This window comes from Muntiacus reevesi, chromosome 2, assembly GCF_963930625.1.
Source record: "Muntiacus reevesi chromosome 2, mMunRee1.1, whole genome shotgun sequence".
Taxonomy (NCBI): Eukaryota; Metazoa; Chordata; class Mammalia; order Artiodactyla; family Cervidae; genus Muntiacus; species Muntiacus reevesi.
The window spans coordinates 55214249-55238925 of record NC_089250.1 but is presented as its reverse complement, the minus strand read 5'-3'; the positions used below and the strand labels follow the sequence as shown (position 1 = coordinate 55238925).

Here is a 24677-nt window from a genome sequence, read left to right as displayed (position 1 = left end):
ATGATACTGATGAACCTTTTTGCAGGGAAGGAGTAGAGATGCAAAAGTAGAGAACGGACTTGTGGACACAGCAGGGGAAGGGGAGAGGGTGGGGCAAGCTGAGAAAGTAGCTTTGACATATACACACTGTCATGCGTGAAATAGATGAGTAGTGCTGTGTATGCATGCGTGCTCAGTCATGCCCGACTCTTGGCAACCCCATGGACTGTAGTCTGCCAGTCTCCTCTATCCATGGAATTCTCAACAGGCGAGAATACTGGAGTGGGTTGCCATTTCCTCCTCCAGGGGATCTCCTCCACCCAGGGATCCAACTCATATCTCCTGCATTGGCGGGCAGATTCTTTATTGCTGGACCCTTATGGAAGCCCAGATAACTAGTGGGAAGCTGCTGTATAACACAGGATGCCTGGCCTGGCTCTTTGTGATGACTTAGAGGGGTGAGTTGGGGGGAAGGGAGATTCAACAGGGAGGGGATATATATATATGTGTGTGTGTGTATATATATATATATATTATAAATATTTGTATTTATTTATATATATATTATAAATATTTATATTTATTTATATATATATATATACATAAAATTGTGACTAACCACATTGTTGTATGGAAGAAACCAAGACAACTTTATACAGCATTTGTCCTCCAATTAAAAAAAATTCAAGTTAAAAGCTAAATAAGGCAGATGTAATAATAATAAAACCATAGTGTTTTCATGTGCATATCCATGCAGGATATAAAGTGAGGATCATGCTGTAATTGCTGTTCTCAGTGATATAAACCTGACTCTGACATCTGTAGTGGATGGGAAGGGGACATTTCATCAGGATTTGGGAGGCCCAGCCCTTCTGCATTTCCATGAGCTTCACGAGGGAGAACGTCTGGCCAGAGAGGTCTTCAGCTTCCAACAGGGACAATAAGAAAATGGAAATGGTGATGACAGTGGGGTGTATGGGACGTGCAGTGTCCCTTCTATAGTTTCAGAGGTTTGTGAGGACAGGATCAGGCCTGCCTCAGTCAGCACCACGGACAGCACACCCTCCCTGCTAGGCATACTCCCTGACTGATGATGGGTGAATACTACACAGTGACTTTGGGGCCAGCTTTGCAGAGGGAGTTAGGCTCTTCCCCCATAGGTGATTGCAAACATGAAATTACATGATGTGGGGCAATGCCTTACCCAGGGCTGGGCACCTGGGATGTGGCCTGAGAGGCTAGGGAGGCTGGGGTCCCAAGGTGGGGATGGGAGGCCGCCTCTCTTCTTGTGTCAGGGAAGGAGGAATAGTATATCAGGGGTGGTAGGTTTGTGTTTGAGCTCCCCTGCACCCCCTGGTCTGATGACTTCAGTTTCCTCTGTAAAGCTGGAGGTGAGGCTGCAAGGGAGGAGGGAGTAAGAAACTGTCGAGGTAGGAGAGACACAGAGAAGGTCTGAAGCTGAGTGACTGCAGGATGGAGCAGAGCCAAGGGTGTGGAGGGAGGTGGTCCTGAGATGCCAGGATGGGGGTTCCCATGTCACTGCCTTTCTTCTACAATGCTCCACAGTGACAGGAGCCAACAGATGGAGGCTGCATCCAGAGATGGGGTTTTCCTAATTAGCTAAGTGGAGAGGAAGGGTGGCAGAGGGCTTGAGGGATGGTGGAACTTGAGTGGAGAAAGAGAAGGGGGAAAGGAGAGGGTTGATGGGTGGGGAGAAGGCACAGGAGTGGGCAGTCAGTGCTCCTGGAGGGGGAGGAGCCTGACCAGCAGCTGGAAGAAGAGGGGATAGGGGCCTCTGGGCTGGCTGACCCTTCCTCAAAGCTAAACCCCCTGCTTCTCCCTCACCACTCAGCTCACAGGCTCACCCAGTGCAGGGCTTTGGAAAATCTGGCATGGAAAATCAATAACTCAGGAACTTGAGGGTCTGCAATGTGCTAGGCATGCATGTCGTTGTTGCTTCTTGGTTAAACCTCACAGCAATCCTGGGAGGGGCTCTGGCTGTTACTCCAACGTCATCCAACGTGAATGGAGACATAGGAGGTCAGTAACTCATCCAAGGACCCAGAGAAAGTGCAGGGCCAGCTTGGGTCTGATTCCAGAGCCTGTGCTGGTGACCAGCAACCCCAGGTGAGGTGGGAGCCTCAGTACCACAGGCTGAGGGGGGAAAGGGGCAGAGTCACCCACACTCTTGAAGTTGTCTCCCTCCTCCTTCCTTCCCTCCTCTCTCGGCTTCTGATGTTTCTGTCGATTGTTGAGCTCACAGGGAATTGCGTGTGTATGGGAAGTGACCCCTCCATCTCATGATAACAAGCCTACCCAGCCAAAGCCCCCTCACTGTCTTCACACCTGCCCCAGCCAGAGAAGCAGCTGTTTGTGAACTCTGTTTTTCCTTTGAACCAGCCAAGGTGTCGTCAGCATCCAGAGAGGAAGAAGCAGACGCCGCCGGCAGCCTCCCACCTAGCACAGACGAGCCCTCTCAAGCCTTAGCTGGGTCCGACTCCCTGGACAGTCCTCCCAGACCCCTGGAGAGATCCGTGGGCCAGCTCCCCAGCCCCCCGCTGCTGCCCACCCCACCACCCAAGGCAGGCTCCAGAACCACAAGAAGTGTCACAGGTGGGTCTACGAGCATCCACCCATCCACCCTCCATCCTTCTTCCTTCCTCTCACCCATCCATGCCTCCCACCGGTCCTGACTGGGCTCCCACTGTGGGCTGGTTCTCACCCTTGGCTTCTGTGAGTGGGGTTTTGGGCAAGTCCTGGGGAGCAGAGCTGGAGGCGGGAGGGCGGCCCTTGTTGAGGAGCTTGGCCGACAGAAGCAGGGGCTTGGACTCCCTTAAGCAAACATGGGGCAATTGTCAAAGATTTCTTCCAGAATCTGGAGGCAGGAGACACAACCACAGCCTTTCTATCTGGGTACTTGGGTGACTGACTGTCCTTCTCTGCTTCTGGGTCAGTGTCTGTCTGTCTGTCTCTTCTTGCCTCCTCCCTCCCTCCCCTTTACCTCTGTCCCTCCCTCTCATCACCCCCTGTTCTACCTGTCTTCCCCTCCTTCTCTTTCATTCTCTCTCTTCCTTCCCTCCCTCCCCATCCCTATCTCCCCTCCCTTTCTTTCTCTCTGTTTCACTTATGATCTCTGCTCACCTCTGTGGGCATCCAACCAGCAAGGCAGAGCCAGGAATCCACACCAGCCTATAGAGTGGTAGTCAGAGCGGGGAGCCCAGCTCAGCAGAGACCGCCCCCCTCCCAGGGCATCTCCTTCTGTAGCTTTGGCCACCCTGGCTGAAAGATCCCGGGACCCGGAGACATTGACTTTTTCAAGTTTTGGTACATCTTGTCTCATCACTGCTGGTCTCAGGAAAAGCAGGCCCTTCACACAGAGACGATTGTTTTTAAGAATAAATCCTTACACTCTGCCTCTGCGGGCAGTGGGCATGAAGGTGACAGCGGATAGCAGAGCTCAGCAGTGTTGCTCTAATCCCTGACCACCAGCGGTAATACGACGACTCACCACTTGTCAGGAGCTGCCCAGCCCCAGGCACTCCCAGGAGCCCAGCCCTCGATCCCTGGACCAGCCTTTCTAGGGAGGGAACTCTGCCCTCAGCCCCAGATCCCAGTGTCTGCATACAGCAGGTGCTCAGCAAGTGCAGGTGACTGATCAAAGGGGCAGTCAGGTGACCTGACCCCTTCGTCTGCCTCCTGCCTCTTTCTCCATCTCTGGGAATGAGTCAGAGCCTTTAGTCCTTGGGTGGTGTGGTCACACAGATGAAGTTTTGAGGCAAATAGTGCTGTCCTGTATTTTGTTACTATCTTCGCGATAATCCCCATTCCATCCATTGAAACATAAATCAGTTGGAAATCCACTGGCTGAGGCACCATCCCCCCGCTTTATTCTGGCTTCTGTGTAATTTGCTTGGAGACGTTCTGCCCGCGTTGTGCTTGGACGTGATCAGACCTCAGCCCATTTCGTCTCCCATGACCCCTCCACTCTCCCCACGTCTTAAATTGTGGGTCCTAGGGGCCCCTGGTCAACTCCTCTGACTCCCACCCACCCTCAGGGATGAGGAGTCTGAGGACTGGATTAGGAGTGGGAGAGGACAGGAGGGTTGCCTGCTGTGGACTTCTGCCTGGATCTCTTGTAGCGGAGTCTGCATTTTGGTGACTTTGTCTTCATTTCCTTTGGGGGGAGATGTTTGCTTCAGCTAGGCGGCAGCAAAGGAGGAGGAGGAAGGGCAGAGGCGCCTGTCAGGAGATAGTCCGTGGGGTCAGTCCCACAGAGCACACACACACGTGGTGTTCAGTACTTTAAAAATACGTTGCCTATTTTTAAAACATATCAAAGTATGTCTCAGTATTAAACTGAATCACTTTGCTGTACATCTGAAATTAACACAACACTGTAAATCAACTACGTGTGAGTGTTCAGTTGCGAAGTTGTGTTCAGCTCTTTTGCAACCCCATGGACTGCAGCCCACCAGGCTCCTCTATCCATGGGATTTTCCAGGCAAGGATGCTGGAGTGGGTTGCCATTTCCTTCTCCAGGAACCTTCCTGACCCAGGAATCGAGCCTGCGTCTCCTGCATTGGCAGGTGCATTCTTTACTGCTGAGCCACCAGGGAAGCCCAAATCAACTATACTTCAATTAAAAAAAAAAAAAAGCATATTAAAATATGATCAGGAACAACCTGTGGGGCCCTGGGACTTGTCATCAGCCCAGATCTTGTCCCGAGGAGAATGGGAGAGCCTTGATCAGAAGACTCCCACAAGGAGAGGTGCAGATTGCAGGCAGACGTGAATGGGTGATGGGGAAGCAAAGGGAGGCTGTGGTGGTGGTCCAGGCTCAGCAATGGCTGTACAGCTTGGGGAGTTCTTCCAGCTTCCACAAGAGGAAGCGTGGCTTCAGGATGTCAAGTTTGTTGTAGAGAAATAGGAAGAGGGCTTTCCGTGCCCGAGACTTGCCGAGGGCCTGTGGGCACTGCTGTCTGTAAGGCTCAGGGGTCCCAAGGATAGAGGGGAACGGATCAGGGATGTACCCATCTCCATCTCTGGGGGGAGGGAGCCTGGCACAGCATCTCAGATAGGATGCTAGTGGGTTCACCTGGCCGGGAGCCCTGCGTCCTCTCTGTTCACAGGCTCCTGTGTTTCAGCAAAGCCCCTCGTGTCTAACCCCAAAGACTTACCTTCTTACTGGCTCTTCTCATGCCCCAGGCCAGGCCACACTCTTCCAAGGCTCTGGCGGGAAAAGTACTGACCCTGCCCTCCGAGGACAGCTTTCCACGCCCACGGGGTCTCCGCATCTCACCACCGTCCACCGGCCTCTGCCCCCCAGCCGCGTCATTGAGGAGCTGCACAGGGCACTGGCCACCAAGCACCGCCAGGACAGGTGAGGGCCTGAACCCCCGTCCAGGGCCAGCCCCCCTCGGGGGAGTCACGGGGGGTGGGTCCAGGCTGGCCTCAGCGCTCCGCTCTCACCGTCCTGGAATTCTCAGCTGCTGAGCAGGGCACTCCCTTTTTCGGGTTTGCACCGGGCTCTACAGCTGGTTGGCAGCTGGTCTCAGTGGCCACATTCTGAGAGGGAGAGGGTGAAAACCAGGCCCTAAGCCCCTGTGTTTCCCCTGGAGGGTCCAGGGACCCAGGGTCGAGTGGGAGCATCACATGAGAGGATCGAGAGGGAGAAGTAGCTGTTATGTTGTCTGGGGACTCTGATCGAGTCCTGTTTTCATCCAGCGAGAGCACAAGTAACCTGCCCGGAAGCTGACTCTTACTCTTGACCTCACACGCCTCATAGGCTAAGACTAGTGAATCACTGGAGGGCAAAACAGATACCAGAACACACATGTGGCTTGGCAGAAATATTGGACAAAGAAGATGCTCTGCTCGGTTCTTAGGAAATTCTTGATCTGCGCATTGGTTGCGCTGTCTCAGCAGGTTTTATTACATGCATGTCAGCATCATTCAGAACAACACATTCTGAGCAACTTTGGGCTGAAAGCCCTGTGAACCTCTGGCACTTCTTGTCCTGAGTATCAGCTGCACGCACTCAGGGGCCATCTTTGCAAAACCCGTTAGAAGTCTTCAGGTCAACTTTGCAGGGTGTCCGGGTGACAGGGACAGTGTATAACCTGAGCTGCATCTCTGCTTCAGTTTCCAAGGCAGGGACAGTAAAGGGTCCCCAAAGAAGCGCATGGATGTCCGGCTGTCGAGGACATGCAGCGTGGAGCGGGGCAAGGAGCGGGAGGAGGCCTGGAGCTTCGACGGGGCCTCTGACGGTAAGCGGACGGCAGCCAAGGAGTCCGAGGAGAACAAGGAGAACCTGATCCTGAATGCGGAACTCAAGGACGACCTGCTCTTGTATCAGGACGAAGAGGCCCTGAATGACTCCATCATCTCCGGTGAGCAGAGGGTGGGTCTCTTGGGGCAGGAGCCTCCTTCCAGAGGCATGGAGCCCAAGCGCAGGTTTGGGGGTTCTGATGCTGCCAGAGTCAAGGGCACAGGGTGGAGGCCATGTGCCAGAGAGTAGTGGAGAGAGATGCCCCTTTGTATGTGAGCGGGGGCCTGTGGACTGGCTCAGGGCACAATTAGGAGGAACCCGAAGAAGCTTGTTTGATTCTGACAGTCGCACATACATTTTCATGTGTATTTGAAAACACAAAAGTGGCTCAGCCAGCGACTGAAAGCATCGATGCATGGGATGAGGTGGCAGGATGTCATTGTGTTGGTGGCACTTGGATTGCCAGCATTTGGAAGATGTGGCAGAAAATGCTAATAAGAAAGCAAGATGAGATGGAAGAGGGAGGAAGGGAGGGCAGGCTGATGCCAATGGTCATCTCAGAACTACTGTAAATCCGGCATTGTCTACTTGTTCAGGACCATGTGTCCACCAGGTCCTTGGACATCTGTCTGTCCTCACAACATGTTCTCCAGGTTAGAATATTTGCTCAGTCTTACCCTTGAGGATATGGGGGCTCGCAAGACAAAGCATCGTAGCCCCCTCCTGATAATGGATACTCAGTCCTGATGTGAGCTGTGCTCAGCGCCGTCTCTTGCAGGAGGGTCAAGAGTGACATGGCTGTAAGGCCTTTAGGGGAGGGTCGTTGTTCCTCCTGAAAGCATCTCATGGTAACAATCACGATGGTCTGCAGGGAGCTCCTGGAGACCTGGTCCCAGTGTTGATGGAAAACAGGGAAGGGCTGGTATTGACTGTGACTTGCCCGGTGCTAAGGGGGTCAGGTGGGGGCAGCCGTGACCAGGTGGACAGACCGGGAGCCCAGGACTGGATACTGGCCTTGGCTGTCACCCCCTCCTGTGACCTTGCATCCCTCTGGACCTTGTCCACTTTGGGTCTGGTGAAGCACTTCCGGGAGCACCAGCCGTAGTGTGTGTGGGGGCGTGGGATGAAGCTAACATGTGGTTGGAAGTGACTGATGGAAGTCAAACCAGGGTCTTCCTGTCAGAAACCCAGAGCCAAAGACCCTGGACATCTGAGAAGAGGCTGAAGCCTGTGTGTTTCCCAGGCTTACCTGGTTCTGAGACTTTTCCCCTTAAACACCCATCAGCCTCCTACAGGACAGGGTGATGTCTGAGAATGGCTGATGTAGACAGATCGGGGTTGAAGCAGGTCCTTCAACTTCGGCAACACTGAGGGCTGGGCCATCCTCTGTGTGAGGCTGCCCTGTACCTTGTACAGTGTTTGGAGCTTCCCTGGCCTCTGCCCACTGCTCCGTGCTCCCTCTGGCTCAAGGGGAGGATCCTTCCTGCCTCTTTGAGCTGCTGGGGGTTCCAGGTGGTCCTCGCCTTGTGGCTGCATCAGTCAGATCTCTGCCACCATCTTGCATCAGCTCTTGTGTGTCCTCTCCTTTCCTTATCATGGGATTTAGGGCCCATCTGGATAATCCTGGATGATCTCCTCATTTTAAGATCCTTACCTTAATTACATCTGCAAAAGCAAATTACATCTTTTTTTTTCTTTTCCCCCAAAATAAGGTCATGTTCCCAGGTTCTGGGTACAGCAATCTTTGAGGGTGACTGTCTACCTGGAGCGGCTGCTCCTGATGGTGTAACACACTCCTCTTCTCTTGGAGCCAGGGTCACCCCCAAGGCCTTTTACCCCCCACCCCCACCAACCCCATCATCAGGTCCTCAGCTGTGGGACCACCTGCCTTAGTTGGGACCTGCAGCCTGGGCGGGTCCCCACCCACCTCTGCCTTCTCCTCACTGATCAGATCAAACTCCCTCATCTTCCACTCTGAAGACAGCACTCTGACCTTCCTTCAGCACTCCACACAGTTGCAATTTTACCGTGATTTTTGTGATTATCTATCTTCTGAAGTGAACTGTTCATTGCTCAGTTGTGTCTGACTTTGCAACTCCTTGGACTGTAGCCCGCTAGGCTCCTCTGTCCATAGGATTTTCCAGGCAAGAGGACTGGAGTGGGTTACCATGCCCTTCTCCAGGAGATCTTCCCAATCCAGGGATCAAACCTGGGTCTTCTGCATTGGAGGTGGATTCATTCCTGTCTGAGCCTCCGGGGAAGCCTCTCTGTCTCTTCACAAATCTATCAGTTATTCTATTATTATGTGTTTCACTGCTGTCCACGCGAGGGCTGGTGCCTCTCATCCATACACTCCCAGTTCTAAGTAGGAGTGAGTGGGTATTTGCTGGGTGAATGGCTTTGACTGCCGTCTGCCTATCTAGTGGTCCTCCAGCCCATGTGCCCTGAGGTCCAAGAGGTCCCCTGTGGACTCAGCATGTCCACTGGGATCTCAGAGGTGTCTCTGACCTGACCCCTTTGGATGTGAGCTCTCGATCTTTGCCTCCAAACCCAGACTGTTCCCTGTCCCCATGAGCAGGGCCTCTGACTTTCCATGACCTGGGGCTACCTCGCCACTCTTGATCTTGCACCTGACATGCAGATGGCATCTCCTTGGAGATTTCAGGCCGATTTTCCTCTTTTGAGCTGCTCCGTCCACTCCTGCCTGGACTCAGCCTCCCCCGGGCCCCCCTGCCTCCGCCATCACCCCTGTTCTAGCCCCTCCACACAGATGGACATCGGGCAATGTCACCTCTTGCTCACACCCCACCAGGAGCTTCCTGAGGGTTTAATGCAGGTCCTCACTGAAACCCCTGTGGCCTGTCCCCATCACCTGGCTTGTCTCCTCCTGGGCCCCCGGGGACCTGGCCACACCCCCTACCTCTTCATGCACCTACCACAGGGCTCCCATTCCCACTGCGTAGGAGGTATGTGCAGCTCCACTGGGTTTAAAACGCCACCTCCTCCAGGAAGGTGGCAAGTATAAACAAGTGACTCTTCCCCACCACGGCCCTGCTGGCCCCGCCCTCACCTTCTGTCCTTGAGTCCTCTCGCCACCAACACAGATGCCTGAGGTCAGGGCTTCATCATGTAGAGGTTCCTGCCACGTCTGCAGCCCTGCGTGCTACACACACAATAAATGTCATGCATGACTGGGTGTCGGGATGGAAGAAGGTGGTATCTGTAGTCTCCTGTGGGGATCAGCCACTTTTCCTCCTTTGAGGTTTCTCCCAGGGTGTGGGTCAAACTTGAGTCTCTTGTTGTTTGTCTCCAAAAACCGGTGTCCTTAACTGGACTTAGAGATTGACGGTAGTGACGGGAACAGGGAGGGTAGAACTCATTCTAGAAGCTCTGCTGGTATTAACGTGCCAAGGGTCCCACCAGGCTGTGCTTGGGAAAGGCTGCGCTGATTATATTTGCAAACCTGGGCAAAGCTGCCCCTCCTGTGGGTACCAGCATTGGGGCTCAAGGTCAAGGGCTCACATCCAACCCGTCAAGCATCCGTGGAGGGCTGGGCCCATTGAACACAGTGAGGCACACCTGAAGACCCCCACATCCAGAGGGGAGCCCTGACATCTGTGACTGGGGCCGTGGTACACAATCTGGGATCCCTGAACCCTGAAACCCAGTACAGAATGTGGGCTCTTCACCTTTATTACATTCTCATATGTGTCCATAGCTTGCTCAGAGTTACGGATCGCTGAGACAAAATGCTTGGAGGGAGAAATTCCATATCTGTTTTGGGAAGAGTCTACACATCTTACTTTTGGGGGAAAATGATTCACCATGGGAAAAACCCATGAACACATTCTGCTTTGCCCAGTAGGGCAGCAGCAACGATCAGCTTTTCTTGGCTTCTCTTGAGTTCAGACCCCACTCCTAGGGTTACAGGTGGTATGTTATTTGTAGATCTCTGAGGTGCAGAAGTGGTACTAATGGAAAAGAACCTGCCTGCCAATGCAGGAGACATACAAGACGCAGGTTCAATCCCTGGGTTGGGAAGATCCCCTGGAGGAGGAAATAGCAATCCATTCCAGTATTCTTGCTTGGAGAATCCCATGAACAGAAGAGCCTGGAGGGACTACAGTTTATAGGGTCATAAAGAATCAGACACAACTGAAGCAACTTAGGACTGACAGATGGAGGTGCAGAAGGAGAGAAGTACCAGGTGGTGGCTTCATGAGTTATTAATCACAGACACTGCACTCAGTTCAGATCAGTTCAGTCATGTCTGACTCTCTGCGACCCCATGGACTGTAGCACGCCAGGCCTCCCTGTCCATCACCAACTCCCAGAGTTTACTCAAACTCATGCCCACTGTATCGGTGATGCCATCCAGCCATCTCATCCTCTGTCGTCCTCGTCTCCTCCCACCTTCAGTCTTTCCCAGCATCGGGGTCTTTTCAAATGAGTTAGCTCTTCACATCAGGTGGCCAAAGTATTGGAGTTTCAGCTTCAACATCAGTCCTTCCAATGAACACCCAGGACTGATCTCCTTTAGGATGGGCTGATTGGATCTCCTTGCAGTCCAAGGGACTCTCAAGAGTCTTCTCCAACACCACAGTTCAAAAGCATCAATTCTTCGGTGCTCAGCTTTCTTTATAGTCCAACTCTCACATCCATACGTGACTACTGGAAAAACCATAGCCTTGACTAGATGGACCTGTGTTGGCAAAGTAATGTCTCTGCTTTTTGATATGCTGTCTAGGTTGATCATAACTCTTCTTCCAAGAAGCAAGCGTCTTAATTTTATGGCTGCAACCACCATCTGCTGTGGTTTTAGAGCCCCCCAAAATAAAGTCTGTCACTGTTTCCCCATCTATTTGCCATGAAGTGATGGGACCAGATGCCATGATCTTAGTTTTCTGAATGTTGAGCTTTAAGCCAACTTTTTCACTCTCCTCTTTCACTTTCATCAATAGGCTCTTTAGTCCTTCTTCACTTTCTGCCATCAGGGTGGTGTCATCTGCATATCTGAGGTTATTGATATTTCTCCTGGAAATCTCGATTCCAGCTTGTGCTTCATCCACCCCAGCATTTCTCATGATGTACTCTGCATATAAGTTAAATAAGCAGGGTGACAACATACAGCCTTGACATATTCCTTTTCCTATTTGGAACCAGTCTGTTGTTCCATGTCTAGTTCTAACTGTTGCTTCCTGACCTGCATACAGATTTCTCAGGAGGCAGGTCAGGTGGTCTGGTATTCCCATCTCTTTCAGAATTTTCCACAGTTTGTTGTGATCCACACAGTCAAAGGCTTTGGCATAGTCAATAAAGCAGAAATAGATGTTTTTCTGGAATTCTCTTGCTTTTTCCATGATCCAATGGATGTTGGCAATTTGATCTCTGGTTCCTCTGCCTTTTCTAAAACCAGCTTGAACATCTGGAAATTCATGGTTCATGTATTGCTGAAGCCTGGCTTGAAGAGTTTTGAGCATTACTTTACTAGCATGTGAGATGAGTGCAATTGTGTGGTAGTTTGAGCATTCTTTGGCATTGCCTTTCTTAGGGATTGGAACGAAAGCTGACCTTTTCAGTCCTGTGGCCACTGCTGAGTTTTCCAAATTTGCTGGCATATTGAGTGCAGCACTTGAACGGCATCATCTTTTAGGATTTGAAATAGCTCAAGTGGAACTCCATCACCTCCACTAGCTTTGTTCATAGTGATGCTTCCTAAGGCCCACTTGACTTCACATTCCAGGATGTCTGACTCTAGGTGAGTGATCACACCATCCTGATTATCTGGGCGGAGAAGATCTTTTTTTGTACAGCTCTTCTGTGTATTCTTGCTACCTCTCCTTAATATTTTCTGCTTCTGTTAGGTCCATACCATTTCTGTCTTTGATTGTGCCCATCTTTGCATGAAATGTTCCCTTGGTATCTCTAATTCTCTTAAAGAAACTACACTGGTATTTATTTATCCTCATAACTTGGTGTTGACAGAGCCTTTGCAGGGTATGTCTGTCCAGTGTCATCACTCCAAGAAGTGTTTGTTATCAAACATCTTGTCCACCAGAATCCTCTCGTAATCTCTACATTAGGGCTTAATTCTTGAGGTGGTGGGGGCCCCATCTGAGGCAGACCTGCCCCTGAACCAGCTAGGAGACCGTCCTGTTGGATCCGGTTAAAGTGAAAAGTGTATTTGCTATAGTCTGGGTCTGACTGTTGGATTTCCACGCAAGGCAAACACCGTGCCTTGATCAGTACAGAAAGATGTGTTACGGGCTATGTGTTTAAGTCTCCATGTGTACATGCTCTCAGACACGTTTGCGCACATACCCGCTCACGTACCTGATACCTTTATGGGCATGCGCGGTCAGCCCCAGACAACGGCAGGACACGCAGCATGTTCTCAGGTCCATCAAAGGTGACTTTTAGCAAAGAGTTTGCTTTTTGGTCCCTGGTGATCTAGTGGTTGGGATTCAGTGCTGTCACTGTCACGGGCTGGGTTTAATTCCTGGTAAGGGAAGCATTTGTTTGGGCTTCCTTGGTGGCTCAGCCAGTAAAGAATCTGCCTGCAATGCAGGAGACCTGGGTTCAATCCCTGGGTCTGGAAGATCCCCTGGAGAAGGGAACGGCAACCCACTCCAGTATTCTTGCCTGGAGAATCGCATGGACAGAGGAGCCTGGCAGGCTACAGTGCATAGGATCACAAAGAGTGGGACATGGCTGAGTGACTAACCCAACAGTATCTTGCTTTTTAGAGCAATTTTAGGTTCACAGCAAATTAAGAGCGAACAGAGTTTTCCCTTATCCCCTGCCGCATACCTGCACAGCCTCCCCACCCCCACCACATCATCAACACCCTCTCCAGAGTGGCACCATTTGTTACAACTGATGAACCTACATTGACACATCACCCGACGTCCCTTCTTTAATTAGGGTTTGTCCTTGGTGTGTATGTGCTGTGATTTTGAACAAATAGACAATGACATGTCCATCTTTATGGTATCAATAGAGAATTTTCACCACCCTGACAATGCTCTGTGCTCTGTCTACTCATTCCTCCCTCTCCTCAACCCCTGGCGAGCACTCATCTTTTTTCTGTCTCCATAGTTTTGCCTTTTCTAGAGTGTCACAGTTGGCATCATACAGTAGGCAGTCTTTTCACACTGGCTTCTTTCACACAGTAATATACACTTTATGTTTCTGCCACGTCACTTTGTGGCTGAATGACTCATTTAATTTTTTTCTTTTTTTCCCCCTTATTTTTACTTTTCCCAGTTTTTTGAGATATGATTGACAAATAACACTGTGTAAGTTAGGTGCGCAGCATAATGTTCTTCACTTACCTACATCCTGAAATCAATTTCACATTAGTAAACATCTATCTTTTCACACAGATACAAAATGAAAAAAATTTTTTTTCTTGTAATGAGAACTCTTAGGACTTACTCTTTTAAAACTCGTATATAACAAACATCAGTGTTAACTCTACTGATCATATTTATCATGTACATTACATTCCTTATTTATCGTATAGCTGGAAATCTGTACCTTTTGACCACCTTCATCCAATTCCTCCTCCTTCCACCCCTTGCTGCTGCTGACCTCAAGTCTGATCTCTCTGTGAGTTTGCTTTTGAACCTACAACACTGTGTTAGTTCCTGGTACACACAGAGTGATTCAATATTTCTATACATTTCAGAATGGTCTCCGTAGGTCTAGTTACTGTCTGTCACCGTACGAAGATATCGCTTAATTACTGGCCATATTCCCCATACTGTACATTTCCTGCCTGTGACTCACTTATTTTTTAACTGGGAGTTCGTGCCTCTTCATCTCCTTCACCTGTTTCTCTCCCTCTCACACCCTCACTTCTCTTTCACACAGAATAATATTCCACTGTGTAGATGGACCTCAGTTTATTTGCCCTTTCACCTACTGAAGGAAGTCTTGGTTCTTTCTAAGTTTCGGCAACTGTGAATGAAACTGCTGTATGTATCCATGTGTAGGTTTTTGTGTGAGTATAAGTTTTCAAATCCTTTGCGTGGATACCAAAGTGTGCAGTTGTTGGATCACATGGTAAAGAGTTTGTTGAGTTTTGTAAGAAACCACCAGTCTTCCAGGATGACTGTACCGTTTTGTGTTCCCACCAGCAGTGGGTGACAGTTCCTGTCGCTCCACATCCTGACCCACATTTGGTTGGTTGTCGGTGTCCTGGATGTTGTTGGTATCCTGGATGTTGGCCATTCTAATAGGTTTGTAGTGGTATTGCACTATGGTTTTAATTCACGTTTTCCTAGCGGCACATGACATGGGGCATCTTTGGCAACCCACTCCAGCATGCTTGCCTGGGAAATCTCGCGGACAGAGGAGCCCGGCGGGCTACAATCTCTGGGATCGCAGAGAGTCAGACACGGCAGAGCAGCGAACACACAGCGGCACATGAGATGCACCATCTTTTCATTTGTTGATTTGCCATCTGTATGGCAAATGGTGAGGTGTCTGTTAAGGTTTTTGGCCCCTTTTTTAATTGGGTGGTTTGTTTTCTTATCGCTGACTTTTAAGGGTGTTTGGTATATTTTGGATGACATTTGTTTCTCAGATGTATTTCACAAATGTTGATTCCCAGTCCGTAACTTCTCATCATACCCTTAACATTGTCTTTAACGGAAGTTTTAACTTCATAAACTCCAACTGATCAACTGGTTTATTCCTTGAAGTGTGCCTTTGCTCTTGTATCTAAAAAGTCACTGCCATAACTCAGGTCCCCTTGGTTACTTCCTGTGTGATCTAGGATTTTTATGGTGTAATGGTTTATATTTTGGTCTGTGATCCATTTTGAGTTCATTTTTGTGAAGGGAGGAAGGTCTGTGTCCAGGTTCATCTTTTGTTTTCAGTTTTGTATGTGGATATCCAGTTGTTCCAACACCATTTGTTGAAGATTACATAAGTCCATCTCTGTCTCTTGTTACTTCTGTGACTTGAAGTCTATTTTGTCTGATATAAGTATGGCTACATCCACTTCCTTTCAGCTGCTGTTTGCTTGTAGTATCATCTTCTGTATCCTCACTTTGCACTTGTGTTTGTCTTTAAAGTCAGGATGTGTCTCCTGGAGGTAGCATATAGTTGTCTTATTGTTTTTTTTTTTTGTCTTTCTGACAAAGCAAAAGGCTTTGTTGCAAAGGGCCACTCGTGCAGAGAGCAGCAGGGTCAGGGAGCCCCGGAGAACTGCCTCTTGGGTCTTACTTTTCACTCCAGTGAGTCAGTCTGTGTCTTTGGATTGGTGAGTTCAATCCGTTTACATTTAGGGTGATTGCTGATAAAGGAGGGCCTGGTATTGCCATTCTGTCTCTGGGTTCTGGTAACGCTGTCACCACTGCTGCTTTTTCCCTTGTGTTTCTGTTATCTGAGGTTGGTGATTCTCCATGAAACTTTCTGTTTTCTCTTTTTCATGCTTTGTGTCTCTGCTCTAGAGTCACGTTTTGTACTCACTGTGTTTGTATAAGTCATATCGTAGATACAATGGTCCTCTTTCTACCTGTAGCATTCTCATCTTCTTTGGCCTATATGCTTTCTGTCCTTCCCCTTTTCTGTTTCATATTATATGTTTGAGTTTGTTACCAAATTGAAGGTAGCGATAGTTATTTGGCGGCTTCCCTGGCGGCTCAGACAGTAAAGAATCTGTCTGTAATGCAGGAGACCCAAGTTCAAGCCCTGAGTTGGGAAGATCCCCTGGAGGAGGACAAGGCAACCCATTCCAGTCTTCTTGCCTGCAGAATCCCACGGACAGAGGAATCTGGCGGGCTACAGTCAATGGCGTTGCAGAGTCAGACACGATTCAGCAACTAACACTTCCACATAGTTATTTTTACTAAATTTTTCCTCTTTTAACCTTTATGCTGTGTGTGCTCAGTCGCTCAGTTGTGTCTGACTTTTTGTGACCCCATGGACTGTAGCCCACCAGGCTCCTCTGTCCATGGGATTCTCCAGGCAAGAACACTGGAGTGGGTTGTCATGCCCTCCTCCAGGGGATCTTCCTAACTCAGGGATTGAACCCAGGTCTCCTGCATTGCAGGTGGCTTCTTTACTGTCTGAGCCACCTTAAAAAACCCACTCTGATGTAGAATTGCAGTTTCTGACTCTGCCTGTTACCGTTTTACTCACATAGGTGTGTGCTGTCCCCTTTTGGCTTCAGATGGAAGAGTTCCTTTCAGCATTTCCTGTAAGGCAGGTCCAGAGCAGGTCTGGCTCCTTCAGCCTTTGTGTGTCTGGGAAAGCATTTACTTCTGCTCCCTATCTGAATGATAACTTTTCTGGATCGAATCTTGGGGGACAGTCCCTCTCTTTCAGTATCTTGAGGAGGCCAGGCCACTCCTTTGGCCTGTAGGGTTCCGCTGGCAGCCTGATGGGGTTCTTTGGTAGGTCACCTTTTTTTTTTTCCCTTGGGATACCTTGAAAATTCTTTGGTATTGACTTTTGATAGTTTTAATACTGTGTGTCTTGGAGAAGGAAGGTCTCTTTGGAGGTATTAGGTGTTCCCTTGGCTTCATGGACTTGTCTGTTCTGTTTCTTCCCCAGGTCTGGGGTGTTCTCAGCTATTATTTTTTTTTAGAATTTTATTTATTTTTGGCTCTGCTGGGTCTTCATAGTTGCGGCGAGCAGGGGCTGTGCTCTAGTTACAGTGTGTGGGCGTCTCATTGAGGTGACCTCTCGTTGTGGAGCACAGACTCTAGGTACCCAGGCTTCAGTAGTTGCTGGCACAGACTCAGTACGTTGTAGAGGATGGGTTTATTTGCTCCGCAGGAGGTGAAATCTTCCTGGACCAGCTTTGAACCCATGCCCCCTGCATTGGCAGGGGGATTTTTTATCACTGGGCCGCCAGGGAAGTCCTCAGCTATTATTTCTTTAAATAAAATCTTGCCTTCTCACTCTCCTAATGTCCCTCCTAAAAGAGTTCTAATAATGTTCTTTTAGAATTTCCTTATTTTTTGAGATATTCTCTCTCCTCTTCTGGGCTTCCCTTGTGGCTCAACTGGTAAAGAATCCGCCTGCAATGCAGGAGACCTGGGTTTGATCCCTGCGTTGGGAAGATCCCCTGGAGAAGGGAATGGCTTCCCATTCCAGTATTCTGGCTTAGAGAATTCCAGACTGAATAGTCCATGGGGTCACAAAGAGTCGGACATGACTTTCGCTTCCTTTCACTTTCTCTCCTCCTCTAGAGGGCCTGAATCGTTTCTAGATTTCCGTCTCCAAGCTCACTAATTCTCTTTTGCCTGTCGTCTCCTCTATCTCCAGTGCTTTTCACTTGCATTTTCTATCTTGTTTATTGAATTCTTCAGCTCCATAATTTTTGTTCTTTTTTAGGGTTTCAATCTCTTTGGTACAGTATTCTGTCTGTTCTTTAATTTTATTCCTGAGCTTGTTGAACTGCCTTTCTGAGTTCTCTTGTAGCTCATTGCTTTTTTCCATGACAGCCGTTTTGAATCCTCTAGCAGTTGGATCACAGTATTCCATGACTTGAAGTTTGGTTTCTGGAGAATTGTCGTGTCTGTTTGTTTGTTTGTTTGTTTTTTGTGGAGCAACATTACTGTGGTTCTCCATGGCACTTGATGAGTTGTTCCTCTGCCGCTGCATTTGAAGCTGTGAACAACTTTCTTCTTTAGGCAAAGCTTTTTAACTTTTTTTTTTTAACTTGATTCTAACAATTCAACAGATTTCCCTGGTGGCTCAGCAGTCAAGAATCCGCCTGCCAATGCAGGAGACGTGGGCTCCATCCCTGGGTCAGGAAGATCCCCTGGAGAAGGAAATGGCAACCCACTCCAGTATTCTGCCTGGAAAATCCCACGGACAGAGGGCTACAGTCCATGGGGTTGCAGAAGAGTGGGACATAGCCCGGTGAGAAGTAAGAAGCTTTTCCTTCCTTTGCCAGTAGGTGGTGCTCTAGCACACATTTCTGGCTTCTCTTACCTGCACTACCTCTGGTCTTGGTTGAGAATCAGCACTTTCCACCCTCCACCTCGTGCCCTTGTTGCCGCTGCTTGTGTGTCCAGCGTCTTGGTACCTCGTTGCCTCTGGTCATCACCCAGGACACAGATGATGGACACTTCCACTGCGTCCAGGGTCTCCTGAGTCACAGGCTCCACTGTGGCAGGGGGAGCCAGGGTCCTGAGTAGCTCTGGTGTGTCTGGGGTCTTGGGGTTTATATGCACTGCTGCTGCAGGCTGTGGGGGGCATTTATGGGCACTTCTGTGACCAGAGGGGTGAGGTCACCGGCCCTGCCTCCACGGCCACCTGTTTCCCTGTGGCTGTGTGCACTACCACGGCCAGGAGGCTGGAGTTGTGTGTGTTGCCTCCTCTGGTGCTACTACTGGGTTCCGTGGGGCTGCAGGCTTGGCAGCTGGGGGTCTGGGATCACAGGCCCCACCTCTGCCGTTGCCCAGGTCCCATTGCCTCTCTGTTTCCCAGTCCACCCCGCTGTAGATGCACAGGTGTGTGGAGTTCTCCAGGGTCCTGGCGTGGTGGGCAGAGGCAGCTTTCTTGAGCCGTGGTTGTAGATTGACAGGGACAGACAAGGAGCTTCTCGTCCACCACGCTGCTGACATCCTTCTTTGTTGTTGTTGTTCAGTTGCTCAGCTGTGTCTGACTCTTTGAGACCCCATGGAATGCAGCACACTTGACTTTTCTGTCCTTCACCATCTCCTGGAGCTTGCTCAAACTCATGTCCATTGAGCTGGTGATGCCATCCAACCATCTCATCCTCTATTGCCCCCTTCTCCTCCTGCCAGCATCTTTTCCAATGAGTCGGCTCTTCACTTCAGGTGGCCAGAGTAGAACTTCAGCTTCAGCATCGAAGCTGAAGCTTCAATTTCAGCTTCATTCATCTTCCCGGAAAAGGCAATGGCACCCCACTCCGGTACTCTTGTCTGGGAAATGCCATGGACGGAGGAACCTGGTAGGCTGCAGTCCATGGGGTGACTAAGAGTCAGACTGAGCGACTTCACTTTCACTTTTCACTTTCATGCATTGGAGAAGGAAATGGCAACCCACTCCAGTATTCTTGCCTGGAGAATCCCAGGGATGGGAGAGCCTGGTGGGCTGCCATTTATGGAGTCGCACAGAGTCGGACACGACTGAAGCGACTTAGCGGCAGCAGCAGTATCTTCTGATGAATATTCAGGTTGATTTTCTTTAGGATTGACTGATTGATATTGCAGTCCAAAGGACTCTCAAGAGTGTTCGCCAACACCACAGTTCAAAAACATGAATTCTTTGGCACTCAGCCTTCTTTATAGTCCAACTCTCACATTCATACATGACTACTGGAAAAACCATGGCTTTGACTATATGGACCTTTGTTGGCAACGTAATGCCTCTGCTTTTGAAAATGCTGTCTAGGTTTATCATAGCCTTTCTTCCAAGGAGCAAGCGTCTTTTAATATCATGGCTTGAATTTCATGATGTCATTCTTTACTAGTTTTTAAAGTCGTAAATTGGTGGTATTGGATCCGTCAGATGCTTCTGCATCAGTTAATTTGATCATGTGATTATTAGTTCTTAGCCTGTTGATGTGATTTATTATATAAATTGACTTTCAAAAACTGTCCCAGCCTTGCATATCTGGTAAAAGTTACATTTGATTGTGGTATGTAATTCTTTACACATTTTTGGATTCAATTTTGCTAGTCTTTTAAGGATTTTTGCATCTGTGTTCATGAGAGATTCTCATCTTTGATTTTCTTTTCCTGTGACATCTTTGGTTTTGATGTTAGGGTAATAATGCTGGCCTCATAGAATGAGTTAGGAAGTAATCCCTCTGCTTCTAAACTGTGAAATCAATTGTAGAGAATTGATATATGATATAATATTTCCTCACAAGTTTTGGTAGATTCACAAGTCAACCCCTCTGGGCCTGCTGCTTTTTGCTTCATAGGATCGTTGTTTATTGATTCCTTTTATTTAGTAGAGGCTTGTTCAGATGATCAATTTCTTGTTTGAGTTTTGGCAGATTGTCTTCTAGGAATTGGTCCATTTCATCTAGGTTATCCAATTTATGGGCACAAAATTGTTTGTAGTATTCCTTTAATATACTTTTAACATCTGTATTATCTATACTAGTAATATATATTATTATCTATACTATTATAAAGTGTAAAGACTTCCCCGGTGGCTCAGACGGTAAAGTGTCTCCCTACAATGTGGGAGACCTGGGTTCAATCCCTGGGTTGGGAAGATCTCCTGAAGAAGGAAATGGCAATCCACTCCAGTATTCTTGCCTAGAAAATCCCATGGATGGAGGAACCTGGTAGGCTACAGTCCATGGGGTCTCAAAGAGTCGAACCCGACTGAGCAACTTGAGCAACTTGACTGACTATGCTATTATAGGTAGTATATATAGATAATATACTATAGATAATAGTATAGATAATTTTCTATTATCTATACTAATATTCCCTCTTTTATTTCTGATTAGTAGCAGTTAGTGTCCTTTATGTTTTTCTCTTAGTCTGGCTAGATGCTTATTGATTTTATTGATCTTTTCAAAGAACCAGCTTTTGGTTTTATTGATTTTTCCATGTTGTTCTATTTTTAATTTCCCTGATTTCTGCTCTGATTCTTGCCATGTCTTCTGCTTACTTTGGATTTAATGAACATATCTTACTTTTATCATTAGCAAACCAATAGGATAGGTATTTTTTAGAAAAGCCCTCATTCTTGCTTTGGGGGGTTCTCAGTCTTACAAACACACAGATAGGCAAGAGTAACACAATTTGACAAAGCCTGCAACAGAGGAGCTGATGCCTGGGCTAAGAACAGGTTAGGTGGTGGGCAGATGTCAGGAGGAGGACCAGAGGCTGTTTAATAGGGTTTTGAGGAATGAGTAAGAGTTTGCCAGACAGGTGAAGTCTCAGAGATACGGCAGAGGTGGGCGCACTTTGGAAACTACAGCTGGCATGGACCACCTGCAGCCCAGAAGGGGTCCAATCTGGAGAGTCTTTGTTGGTGTTGGCGTAGGGTTGATGTGAGAATCTCCTCCATCACGTTTTGCACTTTCCTAGGTAATCTAAGAAGGCTGAGAATCCCAGCCATGGTGTCACCAGTCAATATCGCTAATGGTGAAAAATATCACTATTGACTGGTACGTTGCATCTGTTTGGGGAAGAGGACTTCCTCTGTGACTCATTGGGTAAAGAGTCTACCTGCAGTGTAGGAGACACAGGAGACCTGGGTTCAATCCTTGAGTCAGGAAGATCCCCTGGAGAAGGAAACGGCAGTGATTTTTGAGGGGGCCCAGCAGCACAGCCCAGGCAACAGCCACAGGAGAGGGAGGCCCCGGTGCGGCTCAAGGGCAGCTCCCACACCTGCCTGATCCGTCAGCTGAGCTGGGTCACCTGTTGGGGGAGGAGCTTCTGAGGAGCCGTGGGACCTGCTTTGAGGACTTGCCCAATGGGAGCCGTGGGGCTGCCCTGTGTCCTGAGCAGACAGGTGCGGCATCTGGTCTGTGATAGTCTTAGGATTCCAAATGTTTCTTGTCGTTCAGTCGCTCAGTCGGTCTGACTCTCTGCAACCCCATGGACTGTAGCCCACCAGGTTCCTCTGTCCATGGGGTTTCCCAGGAAAGAGTACTGGAGTGGGTTGCCATTTCCTCCCGCAGGGTATCTTCCCGGCCCAGGGATAGAACTCATCTCCTTCATTGCAAGCAGTCTCCTGCATTGGCAGGTGGATTTTTTTACCACTGAGCCACCAGGGAAGGCCATCCAAATGTTTACTTGAACCTAAACAGAACCCCCAAGATGGGTTCTACAGCTGGAGACCCTCAGGGGCAGGGCTTTACCCGGGAAACAAGGGACCTAGCAAATCATTCTCAGTAAGGCTGCGACCAGATGAGCGTTTAGAACCGAGTGTCTAAAGAGAGGGTCACCGAGTTTTCTGTTGGGGCATCCCAGGAGTGTACACACACACACACTGGGTATTTGTATGTTATTTCATTGTGTATTATATTCATTTTCATTTAGTTATTTATAAGCTTTATATACATGAATGTATTATTGCAAACATTATAAAATGTACACAAAAGTAGTAATGAAGGAAAGATGACATGAAATAGCCATTGTGTAAATATTTTTCTTTTCTACCACAGCCTGACCTCCTGAATCTTTAAAGTGAGGCCCAGAGACCGGCATTTCAGGAAGAACATAGCTGGGGTGGGGTGGGGTGGTCAGTGTCTGGTGCACTTTGTCCAAAACCCATCCTTGATTGCTGCTGTTCAGTCTCTTGGTCACGTCCGCATGGACTGCAGCACACCAGGCTTCCCGGTCCTTCATGGTCTCATGGAGTTTGCCCAAGTTCATGTCCATTGAATTGGTGATGCTGTCCAACCATCTCATCCTTGATAGGTCCACCCTAGTATAAAAGCTAGAATTTGCTACCGCGTCTTATACAAAAACCTGTTTTGTTGTTTATTGGACAAGCATTGCATGTCCCAGCTCTGGGTCCCTGGGTATTCTCAGGGAAAACTAGAGCACCCAAGGGAGCTCATGGCTACACTGAAAGCTGCCATAAAGGCAAAGAGGTGGATGAGGGCCAAATCTGGATGAGAAATCCTGATACATTGGGCTAGACGATGCGATGATACAGGGACGTCACCGTGGGGGGCGCCAGGGCCAGGCACTTGTGATCTCGCCTGAACTGAAGGAAAGGGTGGCCCCCTCTTCAGACTCTGACATCATTTCCCCCTGGACATAGCTGGTGAAAAGTGAAAGCTAAAGTGTGTTGTATTATTTGAAATCTATTTCAAATGTGGTGGAGGGTACGTTGAACAGCCCCTGGCAGCGAATCCTCTGATGTGAAGAGTCACCTGCAGTCTGATGGGGTGAGAACTCGCCAGTCCTCACAAGGATGAGCGCACAGAACACCGCTTGTCACTACCCATTCTTGGCCTGGGGCTCCGGTTTTGGCGTTACCCGGAAACTGGCCATTCCCCGCATGCACACCAGGTGGCGCTGCAGAGAGTCACTGGGATGCAGGATGCTCTCAAGACCAGTATCTCGGGATGCTTTGGGACAAGCGAGTGGGCTGTTTGTGGTGGGGCCTGTGAGACGCCGGTGGTTCTTACCAAAAGCACCAAGCATCAGAGTTGTGTGTGGGACTCACAGGCCCAGTGATAATCTGATACAACAGAGCTCCTATTGTATCAACAACCAACCCAAACTAGGCTCCAGACTCCAGAGAACTCTGGAGGTGTGGAATTACAGTGATGCACGGAATTATCCACTGAAATTGCAGTACTCGCTCACATTTGAAATTCACTCTTATCGTTGGATGACAGGGGAAACAGAGTGAGCCCCACAACCAACTGTCTGCTTTCTGCCTGGAGCATCTTTCTAGGATGGAGGGTGCAGGGAGGTGACCTCCAAGCAGAGTGGTGGTCACGTTGATATGGGAAACAAACCACAGTTCTGTGGTGTTGAAGCAGCTGGAGTTTGTAGGACAGGGTCCTGAAAAAGGGGGGTATGTGAAGGGGCCCCCTGAAGTTCATGTGGAAATTCAGCCAACCAGGGGCAGACAGAATTCCTCAGGACTTAGCAGAGATCACCTGTAGGAGCAAGGAAGGTATGTGATCCTGGAGAATGGGGATGCTGGGATCAGTCCAGACCACAGAGAGATTTCAGTGAGCACCATGGACCATCTTTTAAAACCCTAGAAAGGCCAAACCTCGGAGTAAGGAGTGTGTTGTGGAGTAGACAAACATGTTCAAAACTGAAATAGACCTGCCATTGTTGCAAACATGTTCAGAGCCCTAAAGAACAGGATGAATGAACAGATGGAGAATCTTCACAGAGAGACAGACACTATTAAAGAGAACCAAATGCAAATTCTAGAATTAAAAAGTATAATATCTGAACCAAAAATTCCCCAGCAGCTTTAAGACAACCCCACAGCATCCATGCTTGCACCAAGGCAGATATGAGGGCTTCTCATTGGGGCCCCTATAGCTCATGGCGGGTAGGGGGACATTCATGCCTTCCTCCTCCCATTCATGTGGCCTGAGGCTTCCCCCCACCCCCCACCCCCCAGGATCACCAGTCTGGACATGCAGTTTATTGGGAAAAGGGCTGCATTAGTGGTGTGGGGATATGCATCTTTATAGCTAAGGCTGTGTGTGTCTCCATGAGTATGTCCTTAGGATAAATTCTGAAATGTGACTAATTGAGAAAAAGATCTCGTGTTGAGTTTATTTTTAACTCCTCAGCCTGCTGTTCATATTTATACACGACCCCATTTATGTTCCTCCCTCTTCTCAAGATGGTACTCAAGACTGGGATTCTGGGAGGAATAGTGAGGAGACAGTCCAGGGTGGAGGGGGGAGAGGAGTGTCTGTCTAAACCTAAAATACACAGCAGCTTTGGCTCAGGAATGCTTGCCTTCCCAGAAATGGAGCTGA

The 24677-nt window shown here is 48.9% G+C and overlaps 1 protein-coding gene across 1 annotated transcript in view; it reads left to right on the top strand.

The window, feature by feature from the left end:
• Positions 1–24677, top strand: part of PHACTR3 (phosphatase and actin regulator 3) — a 186254-nt gene that overhangs the window by 113710 nt on the left and 47867 nt on the right. The window contains exons 5-7 of the mRNA XM_065919696.1: positions 2380–2592; positions 5185–5359; positions 6121–6368. Coding sequence (XP_065775768.1) covers positions 2380–2592; positions 5185–5359; positions 6121–6368 — 636 coding nt within the window. The remainder of the gene's footprint in view (positions 1–2379; positions 2593–5184; positions 5360–6120; positions 6369–24677) is intronic.